Genomic DNA, 18,131 nt, shown 5'->3' with positions numbered 1-18,131 from the left:
TGGGGATTTATTTTTAAGAATAGTATTGAGTGCTTACTATATGCCATGTTCTCTTCTAAATATATAACATGTGTTAATTCACTGAGTCCTCCCAAGCACTCTGTTATCCTTTGATTTTGTACCCATTTTAGAGGGGAGGAAACTGAAGGCCAGAGATTAAGTAATTTCCCCAAGGACACACAGCTGGTAAGAAGTGGGGCCAGGGTTGAACCCAGAAGGTATGGTTCCACAGATGGTGTTCATATTCACTCTACTCCACTGACTCCCATTTATGCATCGAAAGTATATTTGTCTCCTATGACACCAAATAAATAGTAACTAATCTTAACTTTCATTAGTCGTATCAGTTCTCCTGGGAATACCTTAAATATTTTATGTTTGTTTAGTTTATTGTGAATATATGATGCTACTTTATTGTGCTCTCTCTGGTTATACCCCGGTTGAATTATTTTCTGTTTAAGTGAAAATGGTTTTGAGTTATTTCTTGTCTTCTATTTTCTTCTTAAAGAACATCTACTTTTGCATATAAATATATTGCCAATAATAGCAGATTCTTCTCTCTACATTGTATATTGAAAAAAGTATATGGACAGTCAGTGCATGAAGGAAGAGGTAGGTCTGGGCATCCCTGCCCAAGAGCTGACTTGCTCATCATGTGGAAGATCTTCTGCAGGAAAGAAGAGAAACCACAGTGAAGCTGCCACTCCTTCCGCTGACTTTCTTTTCTTCCTTTTCCCTCTATAGGAACTTTTTACCCCTGAATGCAAGTTTAAGGAATCTGTTTTTGAAAACTATTATGTAATCTACTCATCTATGCTGTACAGACAACAGGAATCTGGTAGAGCCTGGTTTTTGGGATTGAATAAGGAAGGGCAAGTTATGAAAGGAAACAGAGTAAAGAAAACCAAACCAGCAGCTCATTTTCTACCCAAGCCATTGGAAGGTAAGTGTTGTGTGTGTGTTACCCTTATTAGATTTATTACACATTTATTTTTCACATTAATAACTCTACCATGGCCACAAGGAACCCTCACGTAATGTTGGATGTATTTTTTATCTTGCTCTGAGTGGTGGTCGCATAGTTGTCTACTTAAGTTATGCATTTAAGATTTGTACACTTTACTGTATATATGTATATCATGTACACATGTGTGCACACATATATACACATATGTATGTAAATTAATGGAATACATATAGCACACACACACACATATATATATATATATATATATATATATATATATATAAATATATATAAATATATTTCCACCGCTTATACTGTGGAAAGTTCGCAAACTTAATTGCCCAACCTCATATATATATATATATATATATATATATATATATATATATATATATATATATGTATATTCCATCAATCTGAAAAATGCCAGGAAAATTTCCTCTCTACCCACTTCTGTGTCTCAAACATTTGCTGCCCCAACCTCTCTAGCCCATAAATAATTTTTTAATTAAATTTGTAATGTTATTATAAATCTGTGACTGCGACAGTAGGTATATTAGAAAAACTAATTAAGTGTTAAGAATTATGGAATAAAGTATTTGCCCCTTTTGGTGTTATCTAGCTGAAAGTAATCACATACTAGTGAATTATTGTAATTACAGAAAATGAAGAGTTTATACCTTAGCTTTTAAAGAACTTGTTGATTTACATAGCTCCCTTCCAAAATGCATAATTATTTAATAAATTCAGTTGTGGCATTACCTTCTTTTATATTCACCTGTAAACAATACAGCCATTTACTCTGACCAGATTCCAAGAGAGCAGGCTAAAAAGTTTTGTTAATTAATCAGAAATATCTGTATCTTTCTCATTAAGAAGTCTGCCAGAAGTGTCATTTACTTTTAACTATGGAACATTTGTTGAGAACTAGAAAAAAATTGATATTGAGGCTTTTCAAAAGTGCTTTTTATTAAAATACTTTTGTTTGCTTTTCACAGAAAATCAGATTTACAATAACTAAATAAACACTTTAAGCTAGACACTTTGATTTTCTTTTCATTTTTTTAATTCCTACAGGAAAGCCTTAACCATCAAGGGAAAATGCATATTGGTTATGTAATCCATATTTTCTAAATAGGAATAAGTAAATTTGAAATATTGAAAGTTAAATATTAAATATCTGTAAATGTATAATTTAGTTTTTAGTTTTCCTAAGTTTGGAAAACTACTCTTATTAATACCGTCTTTATAATTTCAAAGATATTGACTTCCTATCACCCTTACCTAAATTTTTCCCTAGAACAAGTCATTGAGACCCAAACAATTAACTACCAGGGTCTATCTAGGAAAGGAAAAAGTTCTCAAGAGTCTGAAATATGAGTGTTACTCTCTTTATATGATAAATCATAAGGAAAATTAATGTAGAAATAAGAAATTAGAGGGATTCTCTGTTCTTCCAAAATTAACTCCTCTATGCTTTGGCCTTACTCTTTTAAATGAATTTCAAGACCGTCAGACTCACCAATACTCAAATGCAAGTGAAAATTTAAAAAATCTAAGTCAATAGCCGCCCTAAAGAAGTCTTGCTTTGTTTATTGTCACCTTGTTTTATCCCTTTACATTAATTATTGTTTTGAATCTGGACAGTTAAGAATTGACTAAATTTCTAAAAACTTGTCTCTTCAGTGGAAATGTAATGGCTCTGTGTGATGTCAGAGGAATAGTGGATGGGGGAAGGGGGTTCACACAGTGTGAGGGATATAAATGATAAACGTCTAAGTATTACTTTGTCTTGTGCACCTGAAACTAATGAAAAAAAAAAGAAGTTCTGAGCCTGGCTTTATCATAACTGAATATAGGATGACAATAAAAAATTTTACAAGTTAAAAAAAATAATAAACTTGTCTCTTAGCTGTATGTTATGAAAACCAAAAGGGCCTTTATGTCTCTTAACTGAAGCAAAATCTGGAAACCAGCTATTTAGTATATTCAGCAGGAAATATCTGATACACTCTGATGGTGTGGTGTAATAATATTACTTGGTATTTTAATCACACACTGAACTGTTGTGTATATTGTATATGTTATGTGTATATATGAGGAAGAGACAAACAGTATTTTCAAATACTTAGCAGACAGAAATACTCTTAAAAACAGTGAAGGAGTTATTATAATAACAGAGGTTGTCACATAGTATAATTGATAGAGGAAATTAATTTCAAACTTTGAGGACCCATATAGGATGTAAATTATATCATTGGAAATGTTAGGACAAATTAGGTGCTTGATTAATTGTTGATGCTCTGGGGTATTCATATCTCTAACATAACTTCATACTAGACAATCAAATTAAAGCTGTGATGCTATTGGTCTCCTCATTGAATTAGTAGTGGGAGTGAGAGCTTGGAAAGTGCTTCAAGGATATGGATTAATCCCTTTTGCCAAGTCATTTAATATATATTTAATATACGTCTGGTGTACACATGCACTTTCAAATATGTGTGTTAATGAAAACTCACTAATGCATTGATGCAAAAGGTAAAATTCTGCCACCTTGAACATGGAGAATGTATATGGTAGTTCATTCTAACTAAGCATAAGTTATCTTCATAAAATACAGTAAGTCCTCACCTAACATCATCGATAGGTTGATGATGCAAAACATTTAAAGAAACTAATTTTACCATAGACTGATCTAAACAAGAGTTAAGTCCCTACATCATATTTCTGGCCACAAAAATATTACCAAACTTCTAAATAAAGACTCAAAACATTTCTAATATTAAACATTGACATAAATGTGAGCCATACATACATTTAAGAAAGATGAACTGAAAACAAGAGAATTTTTTTCTAACCCACTTATTCAAGTTCAGCATTGCAGATGGCAGTAGCCTATCCAGTAGTTCAGGGCACAAGGTGAGACCCAACCTCAGACAGGATGCTCTTCCATCACAGGACACACTCACACCCACACCCACACCAGACTGAGACAGTGTAGAAACACCACGTTACCTCACATGCAATCTTTGGGATGTGGGAGGGAAATGGAGTCCCTGGAGAAAACCCACATGTACAAGGAGAGAAGGTGCAAACTCCACACAGACAATGGCCCCAGTTGGCAATCAATTTTTTTTTTTCTCATCAACATTATAATGAAACAAGTTTGAATGAAATGACATTATTTTAGGACCCGCTGTACCATAAGCTTTCAAAAGCCTAAAGAGCACGTTGGGAAGGTCTAATTCTAATGGCAGGTATTTCTGATGGCAGATGATTTTAACTCACCTAGTTTTCCCCGAGCATTAGTCACTCTTAAATGTTCTTTCCCTGGATTTCCTGAATCATTTTCTAAAAAACCACATGAGCCCTTGTGATTAATTATGTCACGAGATACGATTTAGACAATTTTTCAGAGCTTACAGGAAGTCAGTCCCACTTGCCTTCTTGCCATTCTGTGCATCTGCCTTATATGACATCAATTATTAAATTTTTAATAACAGTTCAGAAAATGAGGCATAAAAATACAAAATGCCACACAGTTGCATTCAGTTATTTAAGGTTCTCTTTGCACAATCATGGGAAAATAAATCTAAGCAATGATCTTCAGAAGGCACTGGCTTAAGGAAAGCGAGTTGTTACTGCTTTGGATAGCTTTGTAGTTCACGCTAGTGCGACTATGTTGCTTTTGAACCACTTGAGAGAAAAATCATTTCATGATCTAGGGTGTAAATACCTAGACTTGAAAAAGATGAATTGGAATGAGTGGTTCATGTGTTGATATTAGTGTGCAGTGGAACCTTAGTCTGAGTTTTCCTTGCTGTACAAAGAGAATTAGGTTAAATGCTTGCCATCCTCCTATACTGTGTGTGTGTGAGTGTGTGTGTGTGTGTGTCTGTGTTTTATATCTTAGGCCCACAAAAAGGCTGTAGCTCCCGTTTAAACCTTCTTTCCTAGACAAACATCCATGCACACTCTTGTCCATATTTTAGTTCTATAAACCAGAGAATGTGAAGGAAGTAATGTCTTCCATTTGGGGGCAGGGAATTACTGCTTTAAAACAGGACTCCCTCTCAACCGGGTGGCTTTACTTCAGGGAAAATAGGACTGGGCAAACTGCTGAGGTCTGTGTATGTACTGATTCTTGAGCCTAACCAGGTAATGTTTCCTCTTCCCCCTTTCTTCACGCCCTCCTTCCTGTCACTAGTTGCCATGTACCGAGAACCATCTTTGCATGACGTTGGAGAAACGGTCCCGAAGGCCGGGGTGACGCCAAGTAAAAGCACAAGTGCGTCTGCAATAATGAATGGAGGCAAACCAGTCAACAAAAGTAAGACAACATAGCCAGATCCTCACAGGTGTTGTGACTTACTCGTCCTGGGCACAGTTGAGTGATTTATCCTTGCCAGACATTTCTGCTCCCATGGCTGAGGAGCAGCTGGAAGTAAGCGGATGCTTGCTCTTTGCTGTCTCAAACTTCTTGGTTGCAAGTGGATAAATCTCAACCTGTTGCACCCCCCACAGCAAGAGGACACCTGGATAACCAGCTAAACTCAGACCATGGAATGCCCTACCAGATATGGAATGCCTTTTTAATATCTTTTCTGTGACTGTGACACTTCATGTGAATGACATACTTCACAAGTACACTCGATACTTTGCCTGCTGACAGCTACCCATAATCCTTTTTGAGTCCTGTTTCAGCGAAATCCATGTGTTTAAGTTCAATTTTGTAGCACACAAATACTATTGATTCATTTCTAGTTAGAAGCTGTAAACCTGTGCTATTATGGATTTCCCTTCTTCCCGTTTTTACAGGGCTGCTCGCTCCACTGTTTGTGAATCTTTGGCAGGGGTTGTGTTCCTTTAAATCTTAAATGTTGCAGTTGGCTTAGTTCGAAGAGCGATCAGGAAATCAGGAAGCCTTCTAAACCTATTATTCCAAATTACATCTATGAAGATTAAGAGTGTTGTCTCTGGCTCACACGATCAATTAAACACACATATACGCTCTATTCAGTAGCAGGTACTGTGCTCCTGAGGTTGGCGTTGCGGGGTGAGAAACGGGTCAAACACAGTCCAAGGGAAATTCTCTGTGATATGTGTTTGACATCCCCCTATAGTTTCTTTGTGTGTGTGTGTGTTTTATACATATCACAAGCTTACTGGTAATGGTAACATTTGCCTTGCCCAGCGAGCAAGACCCACTGGTTTTTGAGAAAGTGGGTCCAAAGAACTCTGTAGGCCTTGTAGGCCTGATTAAGGTTCATTTTTCATCTACTAATCCTCATTATTTGGGAAAAAAGGAAAAAAAATTAATAATTACAACCTACCAGAGTTGCGCTACCTAAATCCATTTCAGATATAATTCTTCCTGTTTTTAATGAACTGAACTTAATGCCATCCCGGGTTTTGGCTGCGTTCCACTCATACTCAGCAGAGCATGGGCAAGGCGGCTGTTGTGTTCTTTTCTGCAGCAGCAATGCAAACCTTAGTTATAAATTAGACTTTAATATTTTTGGTGTTTAATGACAAGTTTTTAAACTGGACACATTAGGAAAAAATATTTTTTTTAGCTCAGCATGCTGAGTCAGGTACTGTGTATTTCACCAGTCCATACCTCTAACTCAGTGTATTTGGGCCCAGGTTGCCCAATGGCTGGGGTAGAGGTGCCTTGCCATGATCTCAGAATGCAGTCTGTCGAATTATTCTAGATACAATTAAAGGCAAACCAACATGATCAAACATCAGGTTTTGGGTCCACTCAACTGATTTGCTTTTGTTTCATTTGCGTTCTTAATTTCCTTTTAAATAATTCTGAGCTGAGGAAAGACAACTACCAAGAAAGGCCATGAACAGTTGACTACACAGTGAAGAAACCATGCAAAATGTTCAATATTGGATATAAAGAGTTTCAAAATGTTTAATACTAACCTGTTTGGAAATATATTTGTTAACTCTGTGTATACTTAATAAAATTCAATGTTTTGTTCTCAGAAGAGTTAATTGAGACCAAACTGAACCTCATTTATAGAAAACTATATGTGGAATCAATATACTGGCCTCTTGTTATTATTTCCATGTGGAAGGATGACCCACTCACCATTTCCCCCCACCTGCACTGTATTTACTAGGAAATTATTTTGTCACTGCTTTTCTAAGTCTCCATGACAGCCCTTACCCAGCATTTTAAAATATTAGCCTGCTTTGCTGATTAAAAATTTAGTATAAAATTAACTGTTTATGCTTATTTCATTTTCATATTGGATTCCATTTTAATAAATAAAAAGTTAGCATAATGTTTGAGTAGATTTATTGTTGATAATGCTGAAGTACAAATACAACAAAATGATTCTTTTGACCATTCTTGATTTCTTGTTATGCTATTTTAAAGCCTATTGTTTTTAACAGGGTAAGTTAAAATGCATTAAATGAATTTCATTAGTCAATTATTTAGGGGAGACATATATTCCATCATATGTGGCAAACTGAATAATTTAACTTGAAATTTCAATGACATGGGCTTAAAGACACTGCTTATTCCAACACACACACACACACACACACACACACTGATTTGTTTTTGATAATCAGCCTTACTTGCTGGTTTCTTTTTCCCCTGCAAGCCTCTTTGTTGGTTAAAATTAAGACAAGATTTATTTTTCTAAATGACTGAGATTTTTGTAAATGTGTACCTCTGTTTTGTTTTTTATATGAGTTGTCTATAAGGACACTTATCCCTATGAAAGGATGTCAAAATACTTTCTTCTCTAACATATGTTTAGACATATTGCAGAGGAATCTTTGTTATTTGTATATTAGTTCAATCATTTCCTTTGTGTCTGGTCTCACCTGTTGCATGGGACGAGGACAGCACTAATGACCTGCATGTAGGATCTGTGTTTCCAGACTGTTGGTATGTATTACTCAGTTTACATACAGAGTTTGCATTGTACCGTTTCTGTGTTTAATATCATTTGTTGTATTCACAAATACAACACACTGAATAAAATATTTATATGAAGACATATTATAAAACATCAAACAACTTTATGTAATGAAATAGCATTGCATCACCCACAAATATAGAGAAATGTCATGTAAATACATTGGTAAACTCAATTTTCCCTTTTATCATGCCAAAGAAAATTTTAGCTCTTTCATGATACCTCTCTTGCTATTTTTCTGAGATAAAACTCCCTCATTTTTTCTCCTCAAAAATTAAGTTTGCTATTATTAAGTGCAATCTGTCACTACTGATGTTCTCTATAGTAAATCTGATGGAATTCATCTGTACTTACATACTGTGTGTTTTGTACCTCCATTTACATGTCAATTATATCGAGTCTAATATCACATTCCTTTTGCATGCATACCTGGTGTGGGAAGATTATTTCTACTGATTTGTTATGGTGTCCGATTGCTTTACCCATCCCTCAAAAATGCTCGGGAGTATTGATGGTTTTGATATTTCAAGTAACACCATTTTCATTTTCTTATAAGTTTGCTTTCTAAACTCTTTTGCTATAGCTTTACTTAGAAAAATTATAGAAGAGATGCAAGTGGTCCACCCTATGTAAAGAGTAAAATAGTACTGAGCATCATTATAAATCCTGGAGAATTTAGAGATTCTTTTTCAAAATGTTTGCTTCTCCTGAGTTTTCTAGAGTAGTGGGTGTCTTCAGGAGCTCCACCATGGGCCCATAAGACTCTTGCAGCAGTCCTTCTAATTGTTTGCCTCTTGGAGAGTAAGCATAATTTATCACACCTAGCCAATTGCTTAATTAATGCCTAAAACACTAAAACAGTCAGATGTCTTCAGGATAACTAATATCAGATTTATTTCCCTTTAAAAACAAAACAAAACAGAAATGGAATAATAAAGAAAAAAACTTCTTGTTCTTTAAGTTAGACATGTATCACTTCATTTGAAGTTTTCTCCCTAATATCATATAAGGAGAATCGAAATTTGAAGGAGAGACCAGATTAAGAAATCCATTTTAGAAGCAAGTGAAAATATTTAACAATTATTTTCAATTTTATTTCAGAACGACAATATCCAGGGAAAGCAATTATGCTAAAGCCAGGCATGTCAAAATCCAGATGTGAACTGAACTGTGTTACTTTGGAGTAATGTACATTTCATAGCTTAGATTTCTTAGCTTACAAGGTGGCACACAGCCTATTGATTCTCTTGAATACTGAGTAGGGTTTCAAAGTTTTGATAATGAGTCTGCAGACAAAAACTGAGTTACGTTTTATTTTTGATTTTTTTTTTCTTTCTAATTCATTCTAATCCTGATGTTTGCTGGCAGAGACTGTGTTTGCATTTGAGGGATGGAGGCTATTCCTTTCAATGGGCTGCAGGAATCTAGATTTGCTCAAGGAATGCAGAGAGAAAAAGTGGTATAATGATTCCCTTCTTAGGTCTTAGGACCTTCCTCAAATTTTACTGAAAAGGCCTTGTAGAAGAATTACTCAGTGATGGTTTGCCCAGCAAATAGGGTTGTGCCAACACCACTTACAAACTGGTTGTATCCTTCCCAGTTGACATTAATCGCACTGCAACTTGGGACAAACTTGAACAAACCAATGAGATTTACACGTTTTCCCTCCTATTACAAGTTTGTTCTTGCCCTGCCTTCTTTTAAAGAGAGAGTTTCTATCTTAGTACCAGAATCAAAAGTCAAAGTACCAAATCACATTTAAGAAGGGTAGAATGTATGTCTTTACATGTAAGTATGTTTATTTTTTTCTAATTTAAACATATAAATTAAATCACTTCTTAGTAGATCTATTGATGTTTGCATTGCTAGAGTCAAAAATCACACATACAGACACACGAAATATTATAGCAGATGGAAAAAGTAAGGAAAATATTTTTGTTTTAAAGGAAAAATACTCACTAGAGTTTAGGTACCTTGTGACTTGTGCTATAACTTGATTTCAGCTCAATAATTTGTAGCTAAATGAACCCAGAATATTGTTGATTGTGATATATTTTTAGTTTGTCAAAAAATTTGGACAAATAACACTCTGAACTTTATAATATAAACATTTCTCCATATCTGAACTTCTTAAAAAAACATAATGCTGAAGACATTTTTTTCTTATATTAAAATATAAAAAGAGAGCACTTTTTTGTAGTTGTTGTTAATGAAAAGGGTTGACAAATATAGAGAATTACAAGAAAAGTAAGACATACCTAAGGCTATGTGAGGAGATACAGGAAATCAAAGGCAGTTCCAACAGAGGACAGGTTGGCAAACAACTCCTCGGCTGTGAGTCAAATCCAGCTTGCAATGTGTTTTTGTATGGCCCAGGAGCTCAGAATGAGTTGGGTTTTTGTTTGTTTGTTTGTTTGTTTGTTTTTTACGTTTTAAAAGTGTACAACACAAATAAAGAATATGCAACAGAGATGTATGTGGCTCACAAAGACTGAACTGTTTAGTATCTCATCCTTTCCATAGAAAACAGAGCTCTGCAACAGGGAACCTGAGTGTCATTTGTATTATGATGGCTAGATCATGTAGGGAATTCCAATATGTCTGTCATCAAATAAGTCATCAACATTGCTTCTGAACAATTATAAAAGGCTTGTTAGAGGTTTAATGCTTAAAGAGGAGGAAAGAATATAATTTATATTATTTCTTAATTGCTTACATTCCCTTCATTTTACAAAACTGATATACCAATTGACATACTCAACAGTAGAGATACAACTAATATGGTTGCACTCCTTAATCTCAGGATAGAGAAAACAATTTTATAAATCTATTAAGTATGAGAACACTATTAGTACTATAAAAATCAGTACCAGTTAAATTTTCTCTTAAATCATTTTCTATATTAAATTTTCAGTAACTCAGCAGATACATATTTATATTTTCCTTATTTTTGGTGATTTGACTTATAAAGTCCAAGCCATGATTCTCGAATATTTACATCATTAAGTAAAATTTCCAAGTAAAAGTTTTCATTTTAAACAATATGGAAATGATTTTGTTACGTTATTCTAGGATTTTACAAAAATATAATTCACATTTAGAAAAAAGGGGTCTGTTTTAACTCTAAATAATTCAAGTTTGCCTAAACTAATGTGTGTAAGTAGATTTAACTATAAATATATAAGGGAAGTCCAAACTATTGTACATTTTCATTATTCAATGTGAATTTCATACAGAGCAAAATTTCACCATTAAGAAAATAAACATTTTGTTTCTATCACTGAGTGAATATTTGTAATTTCTATTTAAGCCTTTTCTAGATTTTTTTTTTTATCCTCTGAGTTTTTGAAACCATTTTGGTGCCATTTTATCATCATGTTTCTTCTTGACTTCTTATGACCCTACTTTTCCGGCAAGTAATGAACATATCCTTAGAAATAAGAGAGTCTTTTAAGACACATGAATGCATATTTCAGGCCCATCATACAGCAAACTAGATATTATCTTTTTTAAAGGTGAGTTACCATCGAGTAACTTAAATAGTGAAGAATCAGATACCTTGTACGTGAACCCCTGCCTGGTTTGAAAAATGTTCTATAACAGAAAATTGGTAGTCCTGAATAGCAATTCTTTTTTGTTGTTGTTAATCATCAGTTGGTAAACACATATTGACGCAGAGTGTAAATAACTATGTCAGTGTTTATTAAAAATGTTAAATTGTACATTTTTCGTAATTTTTTCCTCCATCTTAAGAGAATCTCTTTTTTGTGAGTTTAAAATGAGACTGGAGAAATGACTTGACGACTGAAAAATGACCAGTGTTTTTTCATGGTGATCTGGCCTCTGCCCCCACACATCAACATTATACTTCGTGTGTGTGTCCTCATTATCCCCACACTGAAATGCTGAATGATATGAAAACCTGGAAAAATATGACTGATGGATTTATATGAAGATATACCATTTTCTTAGATTGTAAAATGGCCTTTCTTGTGTAGGGATGTGCATTTCTAACAACCATATAATTCAGCATTTTTCAACTCTGGCACGATTGACATTTAAAATCAGATAATTCTTTGTCTTCAGGGGAGTGGGGTGCTGCCCTGTGCTCTGTAGGATATTTAGCAGCATCCTTGGCCTCTACCCACTCAATGCCAGTAGTACACCCTCCCACCCCACCCAGTGTGACAATCAAAATTGTCTGTAGACATTTCTAACTGTTTTCTGGGTGGCAAAGTTGCCCCTGTTGAGAACCACTGATGTAAATTATGAATTTACATTTCTTTCTGGTGTTATTTACATCAGAGTTTGCTTAACTCATTTTTAATGGGTACCCAGATTTCATTCAGGCATTCAGAAATAGAAAAACATACAACAGTCTGTTTGACCTGTCCTCGTGGTGATTATACATGGTTTCCTGTGCTTTTACATGTTCTAATGACTTAGAAAAATAAGAATCAGTCCTCTCCCATGTAACTGTTATGGATATTCTGTGCCAAGCCAGATTTCACATGCGTTTCCATTCCATCCATCCCAGCATTCACAGTTGCCACAGCTACATATTCCATTCCCTGCAATAAAATACACAGGGGAATCATTATCATGATGGAAATGGACCAAGTTAAAATATGTTATTATAAACCATAACTGTTCATAATCAAAGCCATTTCATTCATCTCCGCAGATTTTCTTCTTGTGCAGCCATCTTATCATTATATTATTAAGCAGCCATAGAAAACTGATCTTTCAAACAATGATTGGCATCTACTTGGGGCCACCCTCTATGTAGTATCGATCTGATAGTGACCATCCTGTATCACTCCAGCTGGGCTTCCATGTCAGAATTTTGATTTTCTGTTGAAAGCAAGTCATGTCTGTGTTATGAATAAATGCTAAAAGACATAAAGCTGCTTGTCATAGTATGAGGTACTCTGAGTAATCAGCTGGAAGAGGAAACGTGTAGTAGGGATGGACAGAAAGTGAATGTCAAGCTTAATGACTCACAAGTATTCATTTTTTACCTTCAGCTAGAAACAAGGAGAGCAAACATACATGTCTCTATTTCCCCTGTAACTTGTTTAAGAAAATGTATTTTATAATCTGTTAGTAGGAGTCAATAACTTAGCATAGTAGTATCTATTACAGTCCTAACATTTTTTGTACTCCTAGGCCCACAACACACACACACCCCAACCAACTAGTGGTAGCTGGGTCTTGTTTAAAATAATATTCCATTCCCTAAACCATGTGCAAAGTGAAATGGTGGTCAAGAGAACTGTTTTCTTTTTTCAGTACATAACTGCATCTGTGTAAGTACTGGCGGGGTTACGTCGTGGAATTTTCCCGAAAATCATATAATTTGGCTTCATTATTTTGTATTCTTCTATGCCTGGGAATAATATTGCTTATTCCCAACTGCCCACCTCCCCTAACAGTTCCTTTAATAGTTGGCCCTTGAGTACATGGAAGCTCTCCTGCCCAGTGATCTACAGCTGTATGTGATGGGTGTCATTCCTCTTTATTGCAAACCATGGCATAGATCAATTAGAGTAGGTCAATACTGAACCTGTGCAAATGAGCCCATCATGTTTGTCACAATCCCTGTCATCACAGTCGCAGAATTCTCCTGAAATATACCACTCTTCAGCAGAACAAATGCACTTTCCACAGTGACAAGAACCTGAAATCACAAAGGGTATTATTGGCTGTCACCACATAACTCAAGGTTTCTGTCTAGAATAGAATACCATCAATGCACTGACAATAGGCTTCTAATAACCTTTCTTCCAAAGGTAAAAGTTTATTGAATAGCCGGTTACTCAGAGGGGAGCTTTACTTACTGTAATTCATAAAGGTTATCCAGGAAAGGCTTCATTATGGATCTAGACAGTTGCAATTAGCCTTGAGCAAATGTTCCATGGCCCAGTCTGGTTGAAATGTCAATGAGAGCAGAATGTGGCTGATTCTTATAGATGGCCTTCCAAAAAGGTGTTCAAAAATAGATGTTACTTTTTTTTTCTCAATTGAATCATGTTTTAAAGGTCTCTGTTCTTTAAAGGAATTGAATAGTAAGTTCTAGTAAATGAATCCTCATTTTATAATTATAACGTTTTCTAATTAAAACAATTACTAAATTATTGTGCTTATAATTTGAGATTTTTGTTTACATGATCTTCTTAAAATAAGGACACACCTGCATATAGGGTGGCTCATTAAAGTGCTAAAAGTGCATGCACAATCACTCATGTATGTTTGACTTATCAAATCTCATGCTCAGGATTTCCTGCCATACTCAGTGTGAGCTCTAATCTCCCCTAATGTTCATCTTTTATGAGGCTCTAGATCCAACCACCTTTCTTATTTCATCCATTCCCCCTCTTTTTACTTCCTACTTAATTAAAATCTTGCTCTTTGGTTATTAAAAGTATTTTGGTTTAATGAGAAGCAATCTTATTAATGGTACATTTAGAAGCAAAGAAAATAATATGAAATTAAATGGTGTGAAAAAGAGAAGAAATTTCTCTCAGTCTAAATGTCTTTACGTGACAGGCTAAAAAACCATCACATAGCAGAATTCTATAATAGCAGTAAAGACAACTTTAAAATTAAAAAAAAGAAACACACATAATGGACATCCCCTCTCTTCTATTTCCTTGGATTAATTTGTGTGGTTTTTTCCAAATGTGATTTCTTTTGACTGAAGACGGCTATCACTTTAAGAGAATGTGAAGTAGAAAAAGTATTTTGACATAGTTAACAAAATTCCAGACTTGGTAAACTCAAAATATATTGGGAAGAGGCAAGAATCAATCATTAGTGCCTCTATGAAACATAGTGACTAAAAACTAAGTTAATAACCTGGGTGATAGAAATGATTAGAGAATGGAATTTATGTTTATTATTGAGATGATGAAAGGATTAATATAAACATGTCCCATGAATTAAGCACTTGTGGTATTTTGTATCATGGAAACTTGTGTATGCATTTTAGCTGCAAGAATCCCCAACAGCCAAATTAAACTTTCAACATTCCTTGTCACACTTCTCAAGGTAAGGGAGTAGTCAGAATTAGTTATATGCTGAGAAATGCATTTACATTTATTAACTTCTTACTTGACCACAACATGATTTCACTTAGTCCTAACTTGTTTACCTGAGGGTCTAGGTTGATTTACATGCTCTTGAGCAAAATAGACAACTTTCGGTTCCACTGAGTGACCAATAGCCTGCTGGTTGTACTGGGCCCATAGGCTGGGCCACTGGGGTCAGTCTGTGAAGGTCAGTGGTCTCATCCAGGTGCCATGTTTCTTTATTTAGAAATGTATCCTAATTGTAAAGATTTTCTTTCAAATTTCTAGGCGCAAAGTGCTCAACATTCTACTGCTAATTTTGCAAATGGTTAGCACTATATCTGCAAGCAAAAAATTCATTGACTTTTCGTGAACATTTCCTCAGAAGGGACCATATTTAGTGCTTTATTTCCATGAGTTTGAAGAATTTGTTTTTCATTGTTTCCAAAACAGTATCTCCCTTACTTTGCAAAACTGTTTCTATGACAGAAGCAGAAGTAAATGACTATATATGTCCATCATATTCATGTAGTACTCCTACTATATCTTTTTTTTCCCCCACAATTCTTGAAAAGATCTTACATTTCATCTTAAATTTATCCCCTGGCTTTGGAATTATTCTAAGCACTGCTCTTGCTTCTGGAATGCTTAGCTTCAGACCATAGCAAAGTGTTTTCCTAAAACTGGAAAGCTCAGCTAAAGTTACTATGGTATACATTGATAGACTATTTGACAAGTAAGTTCCAGTTCCAAAAGTCTACTAGTCACTGAAATACTTAGAATGAAAAATGGGGATCGATTTTTGTATTTCGTATTTGTATGTGCTATGAAAAACTAGCCTTCCTCAGTCAGCATTTTCCCCAGCTGTGTTGTTCTTTCCTGTTTGTCAGTTCTCAGTGCATCTTAGAGGTAGAAAATTCTTCTACTGCTTGTGAAACTAGGAATAGCATAGCATGTAATAATAACACAGGGTAATAGTTATTAGGATGTCTTACAGCATCTTTGTTGTAGAGTGTTCTGGCTGTTTTCATCAATAACTGGGGGTCAAATTGCCCATCTCTGGAAAGGGAGAAACTGAGGGAGAGGATTCTGTCAAACATATATAAGCCACATGACTGCCAAGAGGTGACCGATGATTCAGCTCAGCTGGCTGGGACCCACTCACACCCATGAGACTCAATCCAGTCACAGGGAGCAGCTGGTCTATCTTGGCAAGAACTCTAGGGTGGTAAATTCATGATCACAACACCACTAATCCATTTATTTTCTTTCTCAGTATGAGAACCCTTAAGAAGGCTCTGATCTCTCTTCTGTGCTTCTTACTGGCTTCCATTTCTGGGGAATCAGCCATATTTTCTCATTTATCTTCAGAGCATCCTTAGGACTTAAGAAAGGGAAAGAAATGAAATTCTGCCTTCAAAGATGAGAAAATGGAAGTACAGAGAGGATAAGGGAAGTGCCCACGGCCACACAGGCGATAAACAGTTAACCTAAGATTTCAATCCAACTCAGTCTACTCTTCTCTCTACCTATCTGTCTATGTGTGATGCCTCTCACAAGAACTTTCACATAGTTTCAAAAATGAGTTGTGTGTTCCTGTTGCCCTGACTGACAGCTATGTTGGGTGAGGCAACTAGACCACTGGCCTAAGGCCAGTTTTTGAAACCTAACTTTTACCCTGTCTCTTTTCAAGGATGGAAAACAGACCAGGGTGGGGTGGAGGTAAGAGGTGGGTAGGTGGGTGGGTGTAAGTGTAACTTGGACTTATTTGTATGTTGTGGGACTCCACAGTATCATTGTGAGTCTAAGAAGACATTTGATGACATCCAATTATAGCCATCATCATTCAATATCTTTAGGAATATTAGAGGTGATGATGGAGATCTCGGTTGAAGTTGCCAAGGTCAAAAGGTTATTATGTCCTTGGATACACACACATAACCAAACAAACCAACAAGCAGCCTATGAATTATATCACGTATTTGGCAAAGGTAGCTAAACTTAGGGGAGATCTGACTCTAAGCTCATCTCTCCAGTTATTCACAAGAAAAACCATTTGAGTCTAAGGATGAGGCACCTTTGCTAGCTGCCCCATTAATAAAGTGGACTTTCTTTTTCATTCATCAAGCCTGACAAAATGCTGCAACCTGACATCCAAGCAGGCAGTTTTCACTATTGTACTAACTACTCCATCTGTTATGAAGGTCACAACAATGTATCTTGTTTTAAATTTTTCTATGGAGTGATTTATTGTCTTGGCTATAAATTTGTAAAGAAATAAAATGCTATTTCTTCATCGTCTCCTGAGGTGATGGCTTTATTCACAGCTCATGGGAAGTGCATGTTTCAAATTTGTCTTTCTGGTGAAAGCACTTAGTTGGGTACAGGCTACTAAGTGGCGTGCTATGGTGATCTCAGGCCCTCTGCTCATACCTGTCCACTAGAGAATGAAACAGAGTTACTCTTTCTGTGGTTCTGAGGTAGGGATGGGTGCACCCTCCTCGGGGACAGGAATAACTGCTGCATCCACTATTCTCCATGCCTACAAAAGTGCACAGTTCCATGATCTTGTTTTTAGTCCCTGTCTTCTATAATCCAGCACTGATGACTCCAGAATAAGAGGAAAGAGAGGAAAACACAGGCAGCTGCTGCCAACAACAGAATTCCCATAATCATCACTGACACCAACCTGAAAACACGTAGCCTTGAAGCAGCTTATACACTCCCATTTGAGTTCAAAGACTAAAACTCTCTGCCCATTGAAGGATAAATATATAATTTAGAATATACTCATCCAACCCTTCATTAACCTCTAGACATAGTTTCATCACCCTAAGCAAACAATTTGCAAAAACGAAAACTGGAGAGATTTTCTTGTTTTATTTGAGAAAATGCCTTTGGGGCAATATTTAGTGTGTGTGTGTGTGTGTGTGTGTGTGTGTGTGTGTGTATATATTGCACTTTCTACATTTATGGTGCTGAAAAAGCAGAATTCACAGAATGTAATGACTTTAATAAGAGTGTTTATTTCTTGAAAAGAAGCTATTCCTCTTTTTGCTTTAAATTCAATTTAGGACATGAAAGGCTGGTATTCACTAAACTGGTGAGCATGGCTCTGTGTTTTCTTCTTATACTTGAAATTGGACA

General features: G+C 35.6%; 2 protein-coding genes across 7 annotated transcripts in view; one reads left to right on the top strand and one right to left on the bottom strand.

Moving 5' to 3' along the window:
• The window catches only part of FGF14 (fibroblast growth factor 14), a 621,394-nt gene extending 604,109 nt beyond the window's left edge, over nt 1-17,285 (top strand). For all 5 annotated transcript variants that reach the window (XM_019754219.2, XM_074329506.1, XM_019754223.2 and 2 more), the window contains 2 exons: nt 745-943; nt 5,175-17,285. In XM_019754219.2, coding sequence (XP_019609778.1) covers nt 745-943; nt 5,175-5,311 — 336 coding nt within the window. In that variant the 3' untranslated portion in view covers nt 5,312-17,285. The remainder of the gene's footprint in view (nt 1-744; nt 944-5,174) is intronic.
• The window catches only part of ITGBL1 (integrin subunit beta like 1), a 188,337-nt gene continuing 182,554 nt past the window's right edge, over nt 12,349-18,131 (bottom strand). For both annotated transcript variants that reach the window (XM_019754218.2, XM_074329504.1), the window contains 2 exons: nt 13,481-13,594; nt 12,349-12,485 (listed from right to left, as the gene is read on the bottom strand). In XM_019754218.2, the coding sequence (XP_019609777.1) occupies nt 12,394-12,485; nt 13,481-13,594 (206 nt within the window). In that variant the 3' untranslated portion in view covers nt 12,349-12,393. The remainder of the gene's footprint in view (nt 12,486-13,480; nt 13,595-18,131) is intronic.

The sequence above is a fragment of the Rhinolophus sinicus genome, linkage group LG04 (assembly GCF_036562045.2).
Source record: "Rhinolophus sinicus isolate RSC01 linkage group LG04, ASM3656204v1, whole genome shotgun sequence".
NCBI classification, from domain to species: domain Eukaryota; kingdom Metazoa; phylum Chordata; class Mammalia; order Chiroptera; family Rhinolophidae; genus Rhinolophus; species Rhinolophus sinicus.
This window is presented reverse-complemented; position numbering and strand designations above follow the sequence as displayed.